At 34.3% G+C, this 18,410-nt stretch overlaps 1 protein-coding gene across 4 annotated transcripts in view; it reads right to left on the reverse strand.

The window, feature by feature from the left end:
- Window positions 1-18,410, reverse strand: part of SGCZ (sarcoglycan zeta) — a 451,534-nt gene that overhangs the window by 124,913 nt on the left and 308,211 nt on the right. For 3 of the 4 annotated variants that reach the window (XM_032186118.1, XM_032186117.1, XM_032186119.1), the window contains exons 3-4: window positions 12,961-13,062; window positions 1,971-2,072 (exon numbers count right to left, since the gene is read on the reverse strand). In XM_032186118.1, coding sequence (XP_032042009.1) covers window positions 1,971-2,072; window positions 12,961-13,062 — 204 coding nt within the window. The remainder of the gene's footprint in view (window positions 1-1,970; window positions 2,073-12,960; window positions 13,063-18,410) is intronic. The other variant, XM_032186120.1, reaches the window with a different exon arrangement.

The following is an 18,410-nucleotide window of genomic DNA, read 5'->3' on the forward strand; positions in this document are numbered from 1 at the left end:
CTTTATTTCTTAAGAAACAATGTTCTACAATATGAAGCCCTGTGCAAGCAAACATCGCAAATCATAACTCTCACGTACTGGACATGGAACAATAATAGACACCATCCACTTGTAGAAAGGAACTAGGAAAAAAGCACAAACCATGAATAATGTTCTGCAATCTCTAGGAAAAAGGTATGTTTCCCTGAAGAGTGCAGGTACAGGTTATACAGCCTGGGAATTTTACAAAGATTTCACAAGGTCTACAGATTGGAATATTCGTACTAAACAAGCTCATGCTTTAGGCCTGCTTTTAAAAGGATTTGTTGTACTCAGTATGAAGGTCTAACAGCAACCTTAAAGTATTTTATTTATTTAGAAATAGATAAAACACAAAATATTCTGGTTGATTTAATCAATTCTTTAGCTTCAAAACTATAAAGGAAATATTAGAAATTTATAGAAATTATTTTAGACGTACTAGTGCCTTTTCATGGCAAAGTGGTCTAGGAAAAAATAATAAAGCTAAAGTTCCCCATTGTAGATGCCTTTCCTTTTTCAGGAGGCAGAATCTGGTCTTATTGATTGACTTGGCAGAAGTGTTTGCTACTTAAAAAGTCATTTATGCACTTATGCATTGACTGTTTTGTTAGTTGTAGGGTTTTTAATAGTAGATGTGTTTTTGCAGCATTCTAGTCAATATCAAAGGTATGGTATTTGCATTTATTTAGAAATAAATGTATTATTGACTGTTTTTTTTTGTTTGTTTGTTTGTTTGTTTGTTTTTAATATAGATTTACCTTAGTTAGTAATGCATGTTTTTAGCTACTACTGTAAAATAAACATTATACACAAGATTTTCTATCAAATTGGATGTATGGTGAGTTGAAAAGTCAAAGAACGTATGTTGAAGAAGTGATCAAAATTCAATATCATTGGGGAATATATTGTTAATTAAATATTAAAGATTTTTTCATTATGTAGAACAGTATTGCTGCTCTGTTAAATATTGAAAGGTAGTAGTTTTACAGGGAAAAAAAAAAAAGGACCAAGAGACTTGCCATTCATCTCACACATCTATTAACATGAGAATGAACTAATTAAGAGAGATGGGAAACTGTCATGATCTCATTTATGAACGTACTTGAGACATTTCTTATATGCACAGAAGATAGATATCAACAGATTCTAAAGGAAGAATTTTCCATAAAGGCACTTAGGGTAAATATGTTTTCATTCTTGTCAACTTTTGCTCTATGCATCTTAAAGTTCTTTGCACCTGGTTGACTGAAAACCATTGTAACATTCCTCTCTGATCATAGATTAATATTTGTATGGTAAAAAGAAGAGATTTGATTATTTCAAAATTAATTTTAATGCACTGGAGATATTATATATACAGCACAAATGAGTCCAAACTACTCAGTCAAAATGAACTACACTGAATTTCTGAATGCATAATATTTTGATTCTCTTTTTTCCTCTGTAATACCCTGGTGCTAACTGATAAAACAATTGCATTTAAACTATTAAAAATGGTTTGCTTTGAAAAATGATATGATAGAGATGTTATACAGCTTAACAAGATTGCTTGTACTTAACTAGGGAGGGAGGGAAAATCACCCTAGCTAATCCTTCATTATTTCACTATATTTTGCACACACAAGCAATCTTGTATTTCTCGACTTCACATCAGATGAGGAGGCAAATGCTCCATTCACAATGCCATGGTCATTTCAGGTATAACATATACAGACTTTAAGTCTCATTTCTTAAGGATAAGGTATTTCTTTTATTCAGACAGGCAAGGTTTCAGGGGAAAAAATGGTTTTGACATGAAGGAAGTTTTCACTGTTAAGGTATTCTCAAAGCAGACATCTACTGATCACTAATTTAGGAGGTGTAAGAATGAAACTGTAGTTTGCGGCTGAAGAGACTCATTTGTATTAGTTATAAATTAAGGGGAGAAAAAAAGAAAAAAAACCACCTACCTTTCGGGAATTGATTTCTTTCACGTATAGTGGAAGTAGAAATTCAGATATTCCTTCAAGTCGTATTCCTTTTTTAGTGACTCTCAAATTTCCCATTCCATCCTACAATCAATAATATATATACATTTCACTTTATGAAATAACCTTATCCAGAACAAGGTAAAAGGAATACAGTATCTGACCTACTATAAAGTAATGAGTGCTAGAATAGAAATGGTGAATTGAAAGGGAACTCCCACAAAATACAGAAGAGTAAACGTGTACAGCCATATGATAACAGGAAGGACTACCAGATTTACAGAAATGGAAAAAACAATAATGAAAGGTCTAAGTTTTATTTTATCATCAACCAATGACCCAAAAGCACATTTTTCATGAAAATAAATTCTTTTTCATGGTTAGTAGCCAAAGCATAGCAAGGCTTGTGATGCTGGCAAACTGAAATATGACTGAAGACACCTAGAGAGTCCAGGCAACCAGTTTTGAGTAAAATGGAGACAGATAAAATTATACACAAAAATCTAGTCCAATATAAGATTACCCTGTTATTATTATGTTTTTGAATCTCTGAAGATTTGCCGTACAAAAATACTCTGAACTCTCTCATCATAAATACATTTATGATGTATTTATTTTGCTTTTCTGAAACACTACCATCCTGTGTCTAAGAATGGAATTTCAGTGGGCCTATGAAAAAGTTCACATGAAGGCAGTTTCTGCTAAAGTTTTCACTGAACCCAGCCCTCCTGTTCATTTTGACAGGAGCAAGACAAAATACAGACAAAACTTCTCCTAGAACTGTGGTATTTAACTGTGCAACCTAGTGGTGAACTGCACACAATATTCCTTGGCTGGACCTTCTGCAAGGGTACAAAAGTGACCTTTATTGTGGAGGTGAAGCTAGATTTTGAATTACATCTTCTAAGCCAAGCAACTGATTATTTTAAAGACTGAATGTAATATTTTCTAAAGCAATTGATTATGTGTAGTGTAATATTAGAAAAACACGATGTCGTTTCTATACTTTGAAAAAACATACAGAGGAAAATATCCTGTAGGAAGAAAGACAAAGGTTTCCTTTTATTAGTAGCTCCTCATGTTTACTAAAAGTGTGTTGATGGTGAAAAGAACTTCAAAACGCTCTTTGTTTTGATCTAGATGGAAATTTAAAAAGGGCCACTGCAAAAGGCTGGATGAAACAAGGCAACTAAATGATCCAATGCTTACTAAGATATATACATATAAGAACAGCATATTCTTACTGGACAAACACTGAAACTTGATTGATACTTAGGGACAGGATCACTTTGCACACTGAGAGATTCAAAACTTATTATCCCTAGAGGTCTATTACTATATTTATGACAGAAGATGTGCAGCCAGTGGAATTCAACTTGATCTACTTAAGTGCAAAATTAGCAAAAGTAACCTAATTGCTGATTAAATGCTTAGAAGCAGTTACTAGCTCTATTGCAGCAGAACAGTGAGAACTTGCATTTCTCACTGCTGGCTGAATTGCGAAACTAGTAACCTCCACCTGCTGGGCAGTCCTGCGCAGATGGATGGCAGTGTCACCAGCTGCTATAGCTGGAGCTGGAAGAGGGCACTGAATTAAACACATTTATACTTTTCAAAGATACTGTAGCCATTGTAGCTATTCCCTGTCTAAAGCAAATAATGACGCCAACATGGCTGGTATTTGATTGATACCACAGTATCTGAAGTAGAACTCTGATAATGTTAGCACTTTAAAAGAAGAAATAATTTGCATTTTACACAATGCAATTTAGCTGATATAATTTCCCAAACACAATGAAGACAGAGTGTGAGACTGCTTTGCAAGCTATGACAGATCTGTAAAGAACATACTTTTGGAAATCATGCATTCACATGTCAGTTATGAAAGCATGAGCCTAGCTGTCTGACTACACAGCCAGAAACTACCAGAGTAAATAAAATAAATACATACATAAAAATATAAATAATAACTATAAATAATAACTATAAATAATATAAAAATAAATATAGAAAATAAATAAATAAAAAAAATAAATACAAATTTCCAAAGTAAACAAAATATGGAACAACAAAAGCTACTGCTAAGGCTACAGAATGTACTTAAACTGTTGTGGCACCAAGAGAAATTTAGCAGACGTTTAGCAGAAAAATTTAAATTTAGCAGAAATTTAGCTCCAAGAGTTCATATAATCTTTAGCAAAGCTTATAATTGATTATATTAAGCCAAGAACTGCTTTACTTTTACTGGCAAAAATGCTATTTGCATCAAACTGACAACTGAATTATCAAATAATACTCCTTAAAGAAATGATAGTTTAAAAAAAAAAAAAGATGCTTTTTTGACTTAAAAAAATAAAATAAAAGATCTCTATAAAAATGGTTTTATATAGAAAGCTTACAAATACCTGAGTTTTTTATAACAGAGTGGGATATGAAACAGTGGTGGCTATTTTTGAGAAGAAAGTAAGGTAAAGATATCATACATTGCTTTTCCATGCACAATCCGCACTAATGCCCATTAATTCTAAATTTCAACAATCCCAGTTTTTTTTATATGTGCTATAGGAATAGCATACAAAATCATAATAGGATAAAGTAACCTGAGAAAAGACAACAATCATGTTGCATATTTGGCAGCGAATATATATTTAAAATGAAATAGATACCGATTTATTGATGCAGATATAAACACATTTTATAACTGAAAAGGCAAATCCAATATGTTGCTACATCTGGTTATGCGGAACGTCTGTAACTGCCAGGCAAAAAATGCTACTACTAAAGATCAGAGAATTCAATATTCCTGGCCTGGAGAGAACAAGAAGGAGAGTGTGATACTGCAGTTCAGGAATTAAAACTCTCATTGAGTCAAGAACAGAGTTCTGATAGACTCTCCAGTAATTTATCATGCATCTCAAATGATAGTCAGTAGGCACCAAAGGACTCTTATAACGTAGAGATCTTTTAAATCCAGATTCTGTCTGAAAGAAATTCTGTCTGAAAGCTCACAGTCTGAAGAGGGAAGCACTGCACAAAACATGCAGTAAGGGTAAAACAACATTTAAACAAAGTAAAAGTATTTAAACAAAGTACTTAAACCCGAAGTACTAACAAATTAATACATGTTCAATGATTGCAGGCATTTTTGCAGAGGCTAAACTTGAGAAGGAATCTGGATGTTATGGTTGCAGTGCTATGAAATAGCACAGATGAAACATTAAGTGTATGAATGTGCTATGCAAATGGGGGAAGAAAAAAAAAAAAGATGGTGAGAGATTATAAGAAAGGTGGCTGAAACAATGAAACCAGTGAGATATTGAAACAGAAAAAGAAAACTGGATTTGCTGTTATGGTACAAAAAGCAGATAATGTGGAGGGTCAGAGAGCATGATGGGGATAACTGGGAAGATAAAGACACTAGCAGACACGTTGTGGATAAAATGGAAGAGATACATGAAAGGTTAGGAGGAAGATGACAAAATTATTGGTATTGTGTTCACACACACACAAAAGGCTGTATTCCATAAACAGAGCTGGAGCACAATTCCAGCTGGAGGAAAATGGTGTTTGGGCATGGATGTATAAAGAAAAAAAATGTAGTCAGCTACATTCCTGTAAATAAACAAACAAACTGATAAATGGTAGAGGCATCAGCAGTGAAAACAGAGGGGGGTTTTCCTGGTTTGCAAGGAAAGGTAACTGTGAATATCAGTAACTGTAAGCTGATAGCAAGATATCCAGGAAAAAGCACTGGAATGGCAAAAATCTGGATTGATGGAAATATCTGCCTTCATCCATCTGCTGAAAATAATAACCAAGACTGTAAATGACAGCCAGCAGTAGATATCATCGGGGAAGAGTGGAGGAAGAAATATATAGTACAGTGCAACAATGTTTGAGGGATACATGTTGACTGAGGAAAAAAACCTATACAATCTGTGGGAAGGCAGTACTGACAATGAGATTTTAACTGGAAAAGCTGTTAAAAAGGAATAAAAGTCAGACTACTATGCAACCTAAGTGGAAATAGAATATTCTGAATAGATAGTACCCTTATGATTTTTAAACATGTAAAGCACAGCCTGGATTCTTCAGTTATGAAAGTAAACTTGAAATGAAAATAAAAGTCTATGCGTGCTTATATGAACAGAAAACATACCTCTCTAGATCAGCTAATAGGATCAAATGCATCTCACTTGCTCAAAAGTTGATTTTGTTTTCTGGCCTGGATAGCTATGTCACTTTTCTTTTGTACATTGATGTGTCCTTCGATATCATATGAAAAAGACAGAATTTCACATGGTCTGTCCTCACATCATATTTCAGATTAAGGTACAATCTTCTTACTTTTTTTTTTTTTTTTTTAACAATACATTATGAACTGTTTGTTCTTAAACAATACAGAGAAATATAGGATCTAACACTGCCATTTTTCTCTCCCCCCATGCATCCAACATTTCAACTATTTAAGATTTTCAGCCCTGTTGAAAATCAAGTAGAATTTAATAGTTTTGATAGAAACTATGTGGTGAGAAGGATGGGAAGTTTAGACCAATCAGTATAAAAGACAAACAAACAAAAAGCAAAGCAGAAAGCCAACATCGCTAAAGCTTTTGGACATGAAACTTTCTTTTCTTTACTTGGAAGCATACTCTGTTTTATTATTTTCTTTAATGTTTTGTTACGTCAACGTGCCAGAATGAGTCTACCAAGATTTTTATGCCATCTAAACTATTTTCCAAAATAGGTAAAGTATTAAAAAGCCACAAATCACCCAAAATCTTTTAATCATCTAAGGCTGACATGGAACATCATCTCATTTTGCAGCCCTTTCTGCTTTGAAACTCCTAACCCTTTTATCTTCACTTGCAGCTGAAGTGAAGTAATACAGCTGAAGTGAAAAGTAACACGAAGGGTCTGGTGTTTTGTTGTGTTCCCACACACTGCTGCAAACCCATGAAGACAGCAGTGAAATGAAACAATTTTCTCAATGACTCTGGTAGCCAGCACAGATCCGTCACTAAAATGAAAATTCTATGATTGAGTTAATCTGTAGTCAGACTAACATAAAGCCATTTCCATCCCAATTCAAACTCATAGCATCAATCTTTAACAAGTCAGAAAATGCTGTGCACTACTTAAAATTCCATACATCACGTAGATAAAATAGAAGCATAAAATAGGGTCAGGGAATGGCATTTTTGTTTGTTTGTTTTCCCACCGTAATCACTGGCAAAATTAGCAAGTAAGAGCTAGAAAGGTTCCAGGTCTATGGAGATTTGGTTACAGAACACCAGAAACTAGGTAAAGGTAGGTAAATAGGAACATAAAACAGATGCAGAAGGTCTGTCTTTCTTCCAGAGATAAACACTGAGAAGTGGTAAATCCAGAAGCATTATTTCCTCTACTTGTCATCTTTTCTCTCTTCCTTTCTACATATGAAGTTTTCAAGTAATAAATATACTATAAATCATTTTAAACTAATTTCCAATCTGGAAAAAATATTTAAACTGTACTGATCCCAGTGAGATGAGTAGTTCATTACTTGGCTAAAATACATAGTTTAAGCACTGTAGAAAAAAATAAAAACAAAAATAATGAAGCAATTGAATTATGTCAGCAAATGTAGAAATAATAGAAGATGGACCCAAGAGCAAGGTGGAAGAAACCCCCACCACCAACACCATACTGCTTCTGCTGAAGAATGATAATGACTCATTATTATACACAGGAAGGGTGAACCAAACACCAGCATAAAGACTGGATAGCAGAAGTGGGTGTCAGTTTTAATTGTATCATTACTGTGAACAAGCTTTAATAATTGCATGTTTTGGGTATTACTCTAGCTGGACTAATACCATTTTGACAAGACTGCTAATGGTTTAATTAGACTAATAATAAATTATTGGATGTGTGTGTATGCATGTGTTTATTTAGTCTACATAAATTGCACAGTTATTCAGCCTCCTTCCGTGCCTTTGAGGCTTGGTTGTAATTTCAACACCATGTCCTGAAGAAGCTAATTTAGTCGTACTGAAAATGTAATCACATATTATCTTCCCCCCCCCCCCCCCCCCCCCCATTTTTTTTCCTCTCAACTAAGTGGTTGCTTGACTTCAGAAAGAGCAATGAAAAGTTACAGATTGTCTAGCATGCTGACATTGAAGGACAATAAACAAATGCGCTATTTGTACAATAGAGGTCATCTTTGTTGACAAATATTTACTTTTATGAAACAATTCTAAATCTGTACACTGCTAAAGTTTGTTTGTATGCATGAGGCTTACAATTAAAATTTTAGACCAGAGGCTCTTCCATTTCTCTAGGAGTCTCTGCAAAGGATTTTTAGCACTTTTACATTCCAGACCTTACACTGAGCTAATGTTAGACTGATGGTAAACTAATGATAACTTGAGAATTAAAAATACTATTTATGGTTTGGGTGGAAATGTGTTACAGTTCAGTCACATACACAAAATAGGTTGCATATTGATGGGATCTCATGGTTTTCTTATTTTTGCACTTGCCTTTCACTGTCTGACAAGAGCAAACTTTCAACATTTGAGCCACTAAACTCCATGTGCTCTTGCTCATTTAAACGTAAAAATACTTCAGAACTGTTTCAAAAGAGGGTGGCTAATCAGAAGAAAAGAAGAGATTAAAGACAACTGAACTAGAGAATGAGCCAGTTCCTCTACATCCATATATTTTGATTTACATGTATAACTAAAGAATAATGTTTCTTGCAAAGATTGTATTTTTTTTTTTTTTTAATTATTTCAATCTTGTTTTCTATGAAACAAAGCTATGACAAAATATTCACCCATCCCTAGTACAAGTTTAGTTCATTTCACTTCCACTTACATAGCTTCCTAATAATTCTGGACCGTGCATCACAGTACTGGAAGAACTGGGGCAGCAAAGAAAGAAAGGAAGGACCTTTTCAGCAGCATTTATTCCCATTCAGAACTTTATAAATCATGTACTGAATTAAGTAGTGGACTTATTTGAAAGGTTTTGCAAAAGGCTATTATTGTCTTGCACTACTGAAAATTCAGCTATAGCTTAAGTGCTCCTGACATAATGGCTTAGGTTTTCTTTTTTTTTTTCTTTTCCTTAAAGACAGATTGTATACCTTCTTTAGGTATTTTAGGTATATATATATATAGATAGATAGATATAGATATAGATATAGATATATAGATATATATTTATACATATATTTATTTTTTTATATATATTTTTAGGTATATTGTACTTTCTAAGCTATCTTTACATTTCAAAATATTTTCTTAACCCATAACCTGAGCCTCCAATGCTGTAATGCAACCACTTTACTTCTATTTAACCCTCCAGATTATTGCTTAGACTAAATAATCAAGGTCCATTGCAGCTCCTTGTATGGCCTTTTCAGCCATAATGCCTCCTGTTGGTCTGTCTGCCTTTAGTTCATCCATGTCTTAGAATGAAACAACCAGAATAAAACAACCAGAACAACCACAACATATGAACATAGGAAATTACTGTAGCTAAGCAGAGAAGCATTACCTCACATATTTATTCCAGCATACCTGCTTTTTTTGCACTATTGTTCTATTATTGATTTATGATGTGCTTGGAATCAGATACCTTCTATCAGAACAAATGAATTGGAAGATTGTATTCCACAAACCTGCTGGAAAATAACTCCTTTTTGTACTCAGAGTATTTACTCTGTATCTCATAAGGCCAACTTGTTTTTTCTCCTTACCTTGACTCAACTAGAAACAATAAATGTAGATACCACATTAATCTAATGATTGCCTTCTTCTCAGCTGGCAATCCAGCTTGCATAAATAATGACAATTTTATTGGAAAATAAAGAAATAATTCCACAAGTCCATACCATTAATACCATGACATTTTGTCTTAACAGAGCTTTCAGTTTTACCAGAAAATCCATGTGGCTTCAGCATAAGAGACTGAGTACTATTTTAAGTTAAACCTTTCAAGTTAGTATTCTTGTCCGTAGATCTTAGTCCTAGATTTAAAATATTCTCTGATTCAGATCATAGAACCCAAAGAAATCCATCTGTTGAGAATAGCTAGGCAAGCCACCTAAGAAATTTTAAGATACAATTTAACAATGTTAAGAGGATGCAATCATCTCAGCATTACTTAAAGTATCAGCTAGGTGAAATGATCAAAAAGGTCCTTTCTTACCCTATGTTATCTTAGATAATTTTATTGTACTGTTACTCTGTATTCTTTTTCTTCAGAAACTACTTATGCATGAGCCTAAATTACAATAAACTATTGAGCAAACACAGATAAGGTATCAAAGTGCCTATAGTCCAGCACATCCTTCAGTAATTCTCTGGACTGGCACTTATGTTCATCAAGTATGCTTTTCTTGTTGGAAAAAAAAAAAAAAAAGTAAAAAAAAATCAGTAAGTAGTAGCTATTATACTGCTTATTCACTCACAATACAGAAAAAAACAATCAGAATTAATCAATTTTCAAGTCAGGATAAACAATCTTTTACTATCGTTGCAGAATTTATTTTCAAGTAAGAAAAAAAAATGTTGCATAAATTCGACAGTTTCAGAATTTTACTTTTCAAGAAATATAGCTATCTAACATTGCAGTCTTCATAGTGTCTAGGTTTATAAACAATACTTTGTATTCCAATACAAATACTGCATATTTTCCAAAACAGCCACCACACATCTTTCAACACGCAACACCTTGCTCTACTGATACGCTCAATAAAATAAATGAGACTAAGAGCAAAGTAGCTTGCTGCAGAGATCCATCTCTTGCTATCAGGGCAAAGGAAATGAAAGTGCAGTAAATACCACAAAGTTGCTTGAAAATAACTTTCCTTTTATCTAACCACCTGCTCATGAAAACACTCGTAATTGATAGCTTCAAGTTCTTCTCTTTAATACAAAAGGATTAAAAATCATAACTATCTTACAATTTATTTTTTTTTGAAGCGTATTATAACCTATAACCACAACTATCAACAGATCTACCAAATCCTTGCAAATAGCTTCTCAGAGTTGTTTTTTTTTTTTTTTTTTTTTTTTTACCATGCTGAGCTATCAACAGTGCTGCCAAGTGGGGGAAGTCTTGTAAAGAAAATAATTTTAAGATGACTCATTAAATAAATACATAAATTACTGCCTCATTTTGATGGATTATAGTGCATTCTCTTGCATCACAAACTTCCCATGGTATGGCTAAACTCCTGATCACTGAAGGACCATGAAAACTATGTGTGTGTGAATTAACAGTTCAGCATCCCGCTGACTTTTGTAACAGGGTAATTTAAGAGAACGACTGGAGAAGGCATAAGAAGCATAGTTCAGTACCACAATTCAGCCCTTTAAAAGGACAGCATCAGAGTTATCTCTGTCATTATATCTTTCTCAGTGGTTAACTATGAAGATACTGGGTGGATACAGAGTGACTACCTGAAGCTGTGTCCATATAGCTTCAGTCTGGAACCCAGACTGAACCCACAGTCTATGCTCTAAAGGAACATAGACCTATGCACTCCTAAAAACAGATACCAGGAATGAAACAATCCCTGCAAATATACTTTAGTAAACTGGTAGGAGATCTATAGGCAAAATGATGAAGTCAAAAATTCCAAATGATTAAAAGAACATCAGTAATGTGCCAGGCATAAAGACCTCCAGTGAAAAAGAACGTGGCCAGCTGCTAGGGAGTGCAGAAGTACCAGTAATGGAGAACAAAGAGGACACCCTCCAGAGAAGCACCTGATTAGGGAAGCAGCCAATAGTCCTGTCACTAAAAGCAAATGAGGAACCTATTCCAGCACTGGAGAAAAAGCAGCCACACCCTGAATAATGAGAACCACAACTACCTACTGTCCTCTGAAATCTAAATATATTTAAAACTCAACTATACTAAAATTCACCAGCCATTTTATTATTAATTCATGTCATTTTTAATAACAGAAATAATAATAAAAAACATCTATGGAGAGATTCAAGTAGATTCAAGAATTCAAATTCATATTATACATCTTGTTGAGAACAAGCAGTAAGGGAGCTTAAATGAATGGCCTTGTTCTGAGATCATAAGTTCTGTCTTCCTGCCTTTAAAAGAGTGCAAATGGTTATAAATAATAATAATTATAAACAAAATATAAGTCAATTATGGTGTCACTTTATAATTTCCCTCCCAGACCTGAAGGACCAAACGGATGATAAATTTATGTGAAAAGTAGTCCAGAACACTATTGTTCTCAATGACAATATAGGATACTGACACTCTCTCCAAATAAAGCAGACAGTCTGATAAAGAAACTCATGAAACACTTCCATGAAAAGAACTATGAGGTACTGAACCAGTCCCTAATTAATAAAAAAGAAACAGCTAAGAATGTGAAGATTAAGAGGTAATGCATTTGAGATTGCTCACAATAGGATAGAATTCTTGGAAGTTAGATTAGGTAGGAAATAACTCAAACTAAAGGCAATCTATTTCAAGAAGGCAAAATTCAGTAAAAGGACTCTCAGAAGATCTCCTGGGAGACTTGCCTAAGGGGAAAAAAGAATTAGAGTGGTAGCTCCTTAATGAACCCATTTACCCAAAGGAGAAGAAAAGCTCCTGATAAATACTCAAGAATATCAACATTTTTGATGCCTTCTTTTTTTTTTTTTCCTTTTCTTTTTCAATTTTCTTCTTCTGTCAAAAGGTCAACATAATTGGTTCCCTGCTTTAATTGGAGTACCATTGATAAAATGATAAAGATTAAGATCCTGCAGGGGAAGGGCTGAAGGGATGAAAGTGTTTAAGAATACTTGTATAAGCTAGGTATTTTCAAATGAGCTGAGTAAACTGAATCTTATCCTGTGGTAGCCAAAATCTGCAAGCCATAAATGATTAGCTAACGTGTCTACAAAACTGACATAACTCAAAGCAGTTGAGTGCGGCAATCCCTCATTTCCCCACTTACTCCATGTTGGCTCAGACTGTGGGGCAGTTTTTCTGCATGTGAAGGGAATTCCTTTTGGACGAAATTAAACCAGAAGTTCTGTTCAAAGTGCAGCAACAGTCTCTAAAAGGAACAGAAAGGTCCCAATCAATGCGTGATCTGCAGCACAAGCAAGTCCCACAGCAAGTAACAAGTGCACATGCACCACCAGAATACTCTCAAACCACAGAGAACTCACATGTTCTTCTGCTTCCCATACTACTTGAAATAATAAAGGTCTTGAGCTCAGTAGACAGCTCACATAGATGCCCCCAGCTCCTGATTTAATTCTTTTGTATTACACAAAAACCAGCTATAGTTCAATATATTTTTCTTTTTCCTCTTTCTACTTTCTACTTTCATTAGTACTTTTCTGAATTGTCTCATCTGTTGCTCTTGTTTCTTTTTTTTTTTTTTTTTTTTTTTTTTTTTTTTTTAAATAAATACTGACACCATTTTTCATCTTTCCTTCCCAATGGCAGGATCAACTTCTTTAGTCTAATAGAATATTCAGCGTCATCACATCCGCAGCCATAGTGACAGCTCATAGTCAAGGGACTATGCTCAAGCTATGCTCTCTTGCCTCTGTAAATTCTCCATCTCCTGACAGTCTTCCCCAGGAATTTTCATTTCCATCCATCCAAACTGTGCAATATCCTCTCTCATCTACACTGCCTCTTCATAGAAATAAAGACCTGAGGTGCCAGAATCACTGAAGGCATGAGAACACCAGTGTGCTACTGTCATCTCCACAAAGTGGATGAGCAGATGCTCTAGAGCTTGCTGAATCAACATTGAGCAGCCTACAGACCTAAAAGCAAGAGTTTGTAAGATAGCTTTCTTTTGACTATCTTTGAACTACATGTGTATCGGGGATACACGTGGTTCAGGAGACCAAATTAATAATAAACAAATATGCATACCTATATCGTAGCCGTTGGATCCCTTGCACAAATTGCTATTTTCTACTGAACCAGTCACATTTTACCACGTTAGTTTTTACTGTGTGGTTCCCAGTTACACAGCATACTTGCTGTATATTACACAGTCTTTGTAAAGGATGGATGAGGGCAAACTGCAAAGGTGAAAACTAGAAAGGCAGAATTGGTATCTATCTTTTAGAAGACAAAATAATAGCAAAAGGATCAACTTACTTTGAACTATTAAAATACCATAAAATCTATACCAGAATAGATAATAAAAAAAATTCTATAGGCAGCTGGAAGATGCCCATGAGATCAATGAGATGCAAAGCAAGGAAAGAGACACAACAACGGACAATGCAGTTACATGTTAAACATGCTAAAACTTGATGGTGTTGTTCAGACTGGAGAAGAGAAATTAAAGAGGCACACACAATAATAATCTTAAAATATGAAAACACTTTCTTTGTATCCACTGAAAATTAGATAATAAACAATGAACCTAAACTGAGGAAACTGAGAATCAGGTCATTATTAGTAGAGCATTTTGACTCTAAGAACTAGAACAGAAAAATTTTGTATGGTTTTGTAACACCTATCCATGAAGATTTTTATAAACTTTTTGGATACACATCTCTGAAGAATGATGAACAGTTAAAGCCATATTGTAGCAGAAGCAAAACAAGTAGCTTTTGGAAATCTCTTCCTGTCATTTTCTACGATTATTTTAAGATTTCCATGCAAAGGCCATTAAAAAAAGTACATATCTTCACAAGGTGCAGAACTGGATTTGTGCCTTTTTTGTTGAAGCCTTTGTACGAAATGCATTGAAGCCTCTTTTAAGCTCATGCTGCAAGTATCTAAGACACACATACTAAAAATAAATACATGACAGTAGAATAGGTTGGAATTACGATATTTTTCTTCAGAAAAAAAATCTATGTTTATGTTTTACTGAGTTTATTTCTAGAGAAATGGAAATTTTGTTTTCAAATACTATTTTACAAAAATCAAAGTGCATATTTTTGCATATCTCTGCATATTTTCCCGGACAGCTTTTAAATTAAAAAAAATAAATAAATAAATTAAAAGCAATGACAACAAAGGAAGCTTTTAAGAGATGAAGAGTATCTCTGAGTTAAATTTCAGTGATTGTCCATTCAGCAATGGTAAGCATCATAATTTGTCCTAACATAGCCTTTAAATACAAATAGTATTATTGTATTTATTATATGATGTCAGTTTCCACATTTATTGCCTATTTCATTGATCACCAAAATGCATATACATTTAGTTGGTTTAAGACCCTACACAAATGTTTTGCCTAAACTGTTTCAGTAATATAAAATCACTGTCTCAGTGAGTGGTGAAACCCTGACAAAATTGCAAAAACACAAGGTACTTGTTCTTTGTCTGCATAACTAACATTACCCATATGGGTTTTTTGTTTGTTTCTTTGTTTGTTTCTCCCCTTTTATGGCAGAATTAGTAGAGTGCTGGAATCAATGTGATTAATATTGTGCAAACAGGCAATTTGAGATTACATACGTAAGGTATTCTGTAGAGCAATTACACATGCAATCGATTATTCAGATCAAAACTGTAATAAATTCATTCACTCATATTCTTCATGATGCACAGAAGGGTGAGCATGATACTTGTTTATACAGAGGACAGAAGATACAGGAAAGAAGGTCCTAAAAACTGGGCTAACAACAGGCTGCAGACTGAAAACAAAAAAGAGTTGGGATGTGGCGTCTCCTGAGAGTAGTGACAGGCTTTGACAGATGAGTTCTGCTAAGCAAACACACCACAGTCTATCCAGAGAGCACAGATTCAGGACAAATGCAAGTTTTAGCAATAAAATTGGATTCTTTAATGACGATCCACCAATTAGAAAAATGCATATAAGCACAGACCATTAGAGAAATCAAAGGAAGTGTTGTGACTTTGGCTGGGTAGAGTTCATTTTCTTCATAGAGGCTGACACAGTGCTGTGTTTCATATTTTTGATGGTAGCACACTGATGTTTCACTTTACAGCTTCTTGTGCTGCCCAGTCAGCAAGGAGGCTGGGGATGCAACTGGGAGGGGACAGAGCCAAGAGAGGTGACCCAAACTGGCCAAAGGGATATCCCATGCCACATGGCATCATGCCTAGAAATAATAGTTGGGGTAAAAAAGGAGGAAGGGGGGACATTGGTAGTGATGGCATTTATCTTCCCAATAAACCATTACATGTGATGAGCCCTGCTGTCCTGGAAGTGGCTGAATGCCTGCCTGCTGATGGGAAGCAGTGAATAGGTTCCCTCTCTTGCTTTGCTTTTGCATATGGTTTTTGCTTTCCCTAGTGACCTGTCCTTATCTCAATCCACAAGTTCTTGCACTTTTACCTTTCTGATTCTCTCCCCCTTTCACCTGGGGAGAGTGAGCAAGCAGTGGTGTGGTGCTGAGGAAAATAACCAAGATATTGCCCTCTTCACCTTAACAAAAATATATTCAATTCCGTATGTTGAAAGAGGCTTGAGAATGAAGAAAGAGAGGGTTGGATTGGGCAGGAGAAGTTAAAAAACAACAAACAAAAAAAAACAAAAAACAACACTGATTTTTCCCCACTTTTTTTTTTTTTTTGAGAAAAATATTTGAGAAATTTTATTCTTTGCATACCCGCTCTTCAGTGTGAACCATCACACATTTCCTTTGATCTGTCATTATCCTTCACTACAGTGATAGTTCAGTCATCTGTCTTTTGTCAATTTGATTTTTTTTTTTTAAACCACTGTGAAAGAAACTCAGCTGTTTACTAGGAGGTCAGACTACATGCTCTTGTGGTCATTTCTAACTATTTTCTGTGTACAGAGGTTTCCTCAGAATATTGAGAAGATACACTAAGAAAATGAAAGGTATGAGGGGAAAAAATACATTAAAAAAAGAGTGCTATAGTACAATAAAGTAACCCCAAATCTTTCAAGTCTTAAATAAATGATCTTAAATAAATGACCATATGTAACATGAGGGCATTTTGCTCTAGTGAAATAAATATAAAAAATATTTTACAGTGAACCTATCACTCCTATCACTTCCTGAAACTCTAGGCAAGCATTCTGTGTCTAATGATTCACTAAAGAAAAATACAAAATGAAGAGAAACGTATGTATGTCAACTCACTTTTACTTCTCAAGTGTCTAAACCTCACCCTTTCATACCTGTTTTCCAAGACATATCACCCCAGATGTATCTTAATTCAAAAGAAAAAGCACTCACAGGTATATTTTTCAAGGCTGAGTATCTTAGTTGCTTCCAAAGAAAAATACTTCTTCAGTGTAACAGGCACAGACTAACCACAAAGAAAAGATCCTTAACACTAAACAATATGTACGGCTTTGAAATATTAAAAATACATATCCATTTGTTGGGTTGTTTCCTTTCACTTACAAGTCTCATGAAATTTCTCAATTTCACTACTATTCTTTATGTCTTTATTTCACTACTATTCTTTATGTCAAAAAAAAAATCAAATTGACAAGACAGATGACAGATACAATCAACACTATTCTTTATGTCCACAGGTAAGAAAGACTGATCTCAGATCATACAATTATTCCGTGATTTAATACTCACATTTCAGTAATACAACTTTTGATAGGACAGAAATAAGTAGCAAGAGGAAAAAAAAAATAATAAAAGTAAGTTAAAGGAAAAGCTTCTTCACAATTACTGCTACACATTTTAGAACAGAACAAATGATAAATTCTCTCTAAATTCACTTAGGCAGAAATCATGAAGTGCATAAAAAGAAGTGGAGCCTTCTATCACCTAAGATAAGGGAAATCTTGGGTTAGATGAAAGGTATTGAGATTTTTGCCAACAGGTTTACTGTACACAGCATTTTAGCATGTATACACAATACATTTCCTCATCCCCAAGTTTTAATAAAGCTCCAGATTTACAATGAAGTTGAACAAACATAACAAAGAACAAAATCTAATGCTTGGTCTTTTTTTTTTTTTTTCCCCATCCAGTGAACAAGAACCATATAATGACAACCCATCATTGCTGTTGGTAGTATTTTCCAGTGTATCAAAATAAATAAATAATGATTAAAAAAAATAATGCAAACTTATTTTCCAAAATATGGGTGCAAAGACTGTAAACGTAATATCTTATCTGATCTGATAAGACACCATATGCAGACTTAAAAGTATCCTAACCTTATGCTCCTAAATGTACCTTTACAAACCCAGATTTTGCAAACATTCAGTACCACATTAATCCCTATCTCTACGATAAACAACTTCTGTAACAATGAGAAGGAGGAGAAAAACGAAACGTTGTTAAACTTAAATCTCACAAACGAAGTATTTTATCTCTAAGCTCCTAACTTTTGATGCCACAAAGGGTTAAATGAACTCAGCTATATCAAGAGGACAGTTTCAGAAAGGCAAATCCCATTTGCCCTTTCCAGAAGGTATTTTCAGATTTTAATTGCACTTTTAAATTAGCTAGTCTC

The sequence above is a fragment of the Aythya fuligula genome, chromosome 4 (assembly GCF_009819795.1).
Source record: "Aythya fuligula isolate bAytFul2 chromosome 4, bAytFul2.pri, whole genome shotgun sequence".
In the NCBI taxonomy this organism is placed as follows: domain Eukaryota; kingdom Metazoa; phylum Chordata; class Aves; order Anseriformes; family Anatidae; genus Aythya; species Aythya fuligula.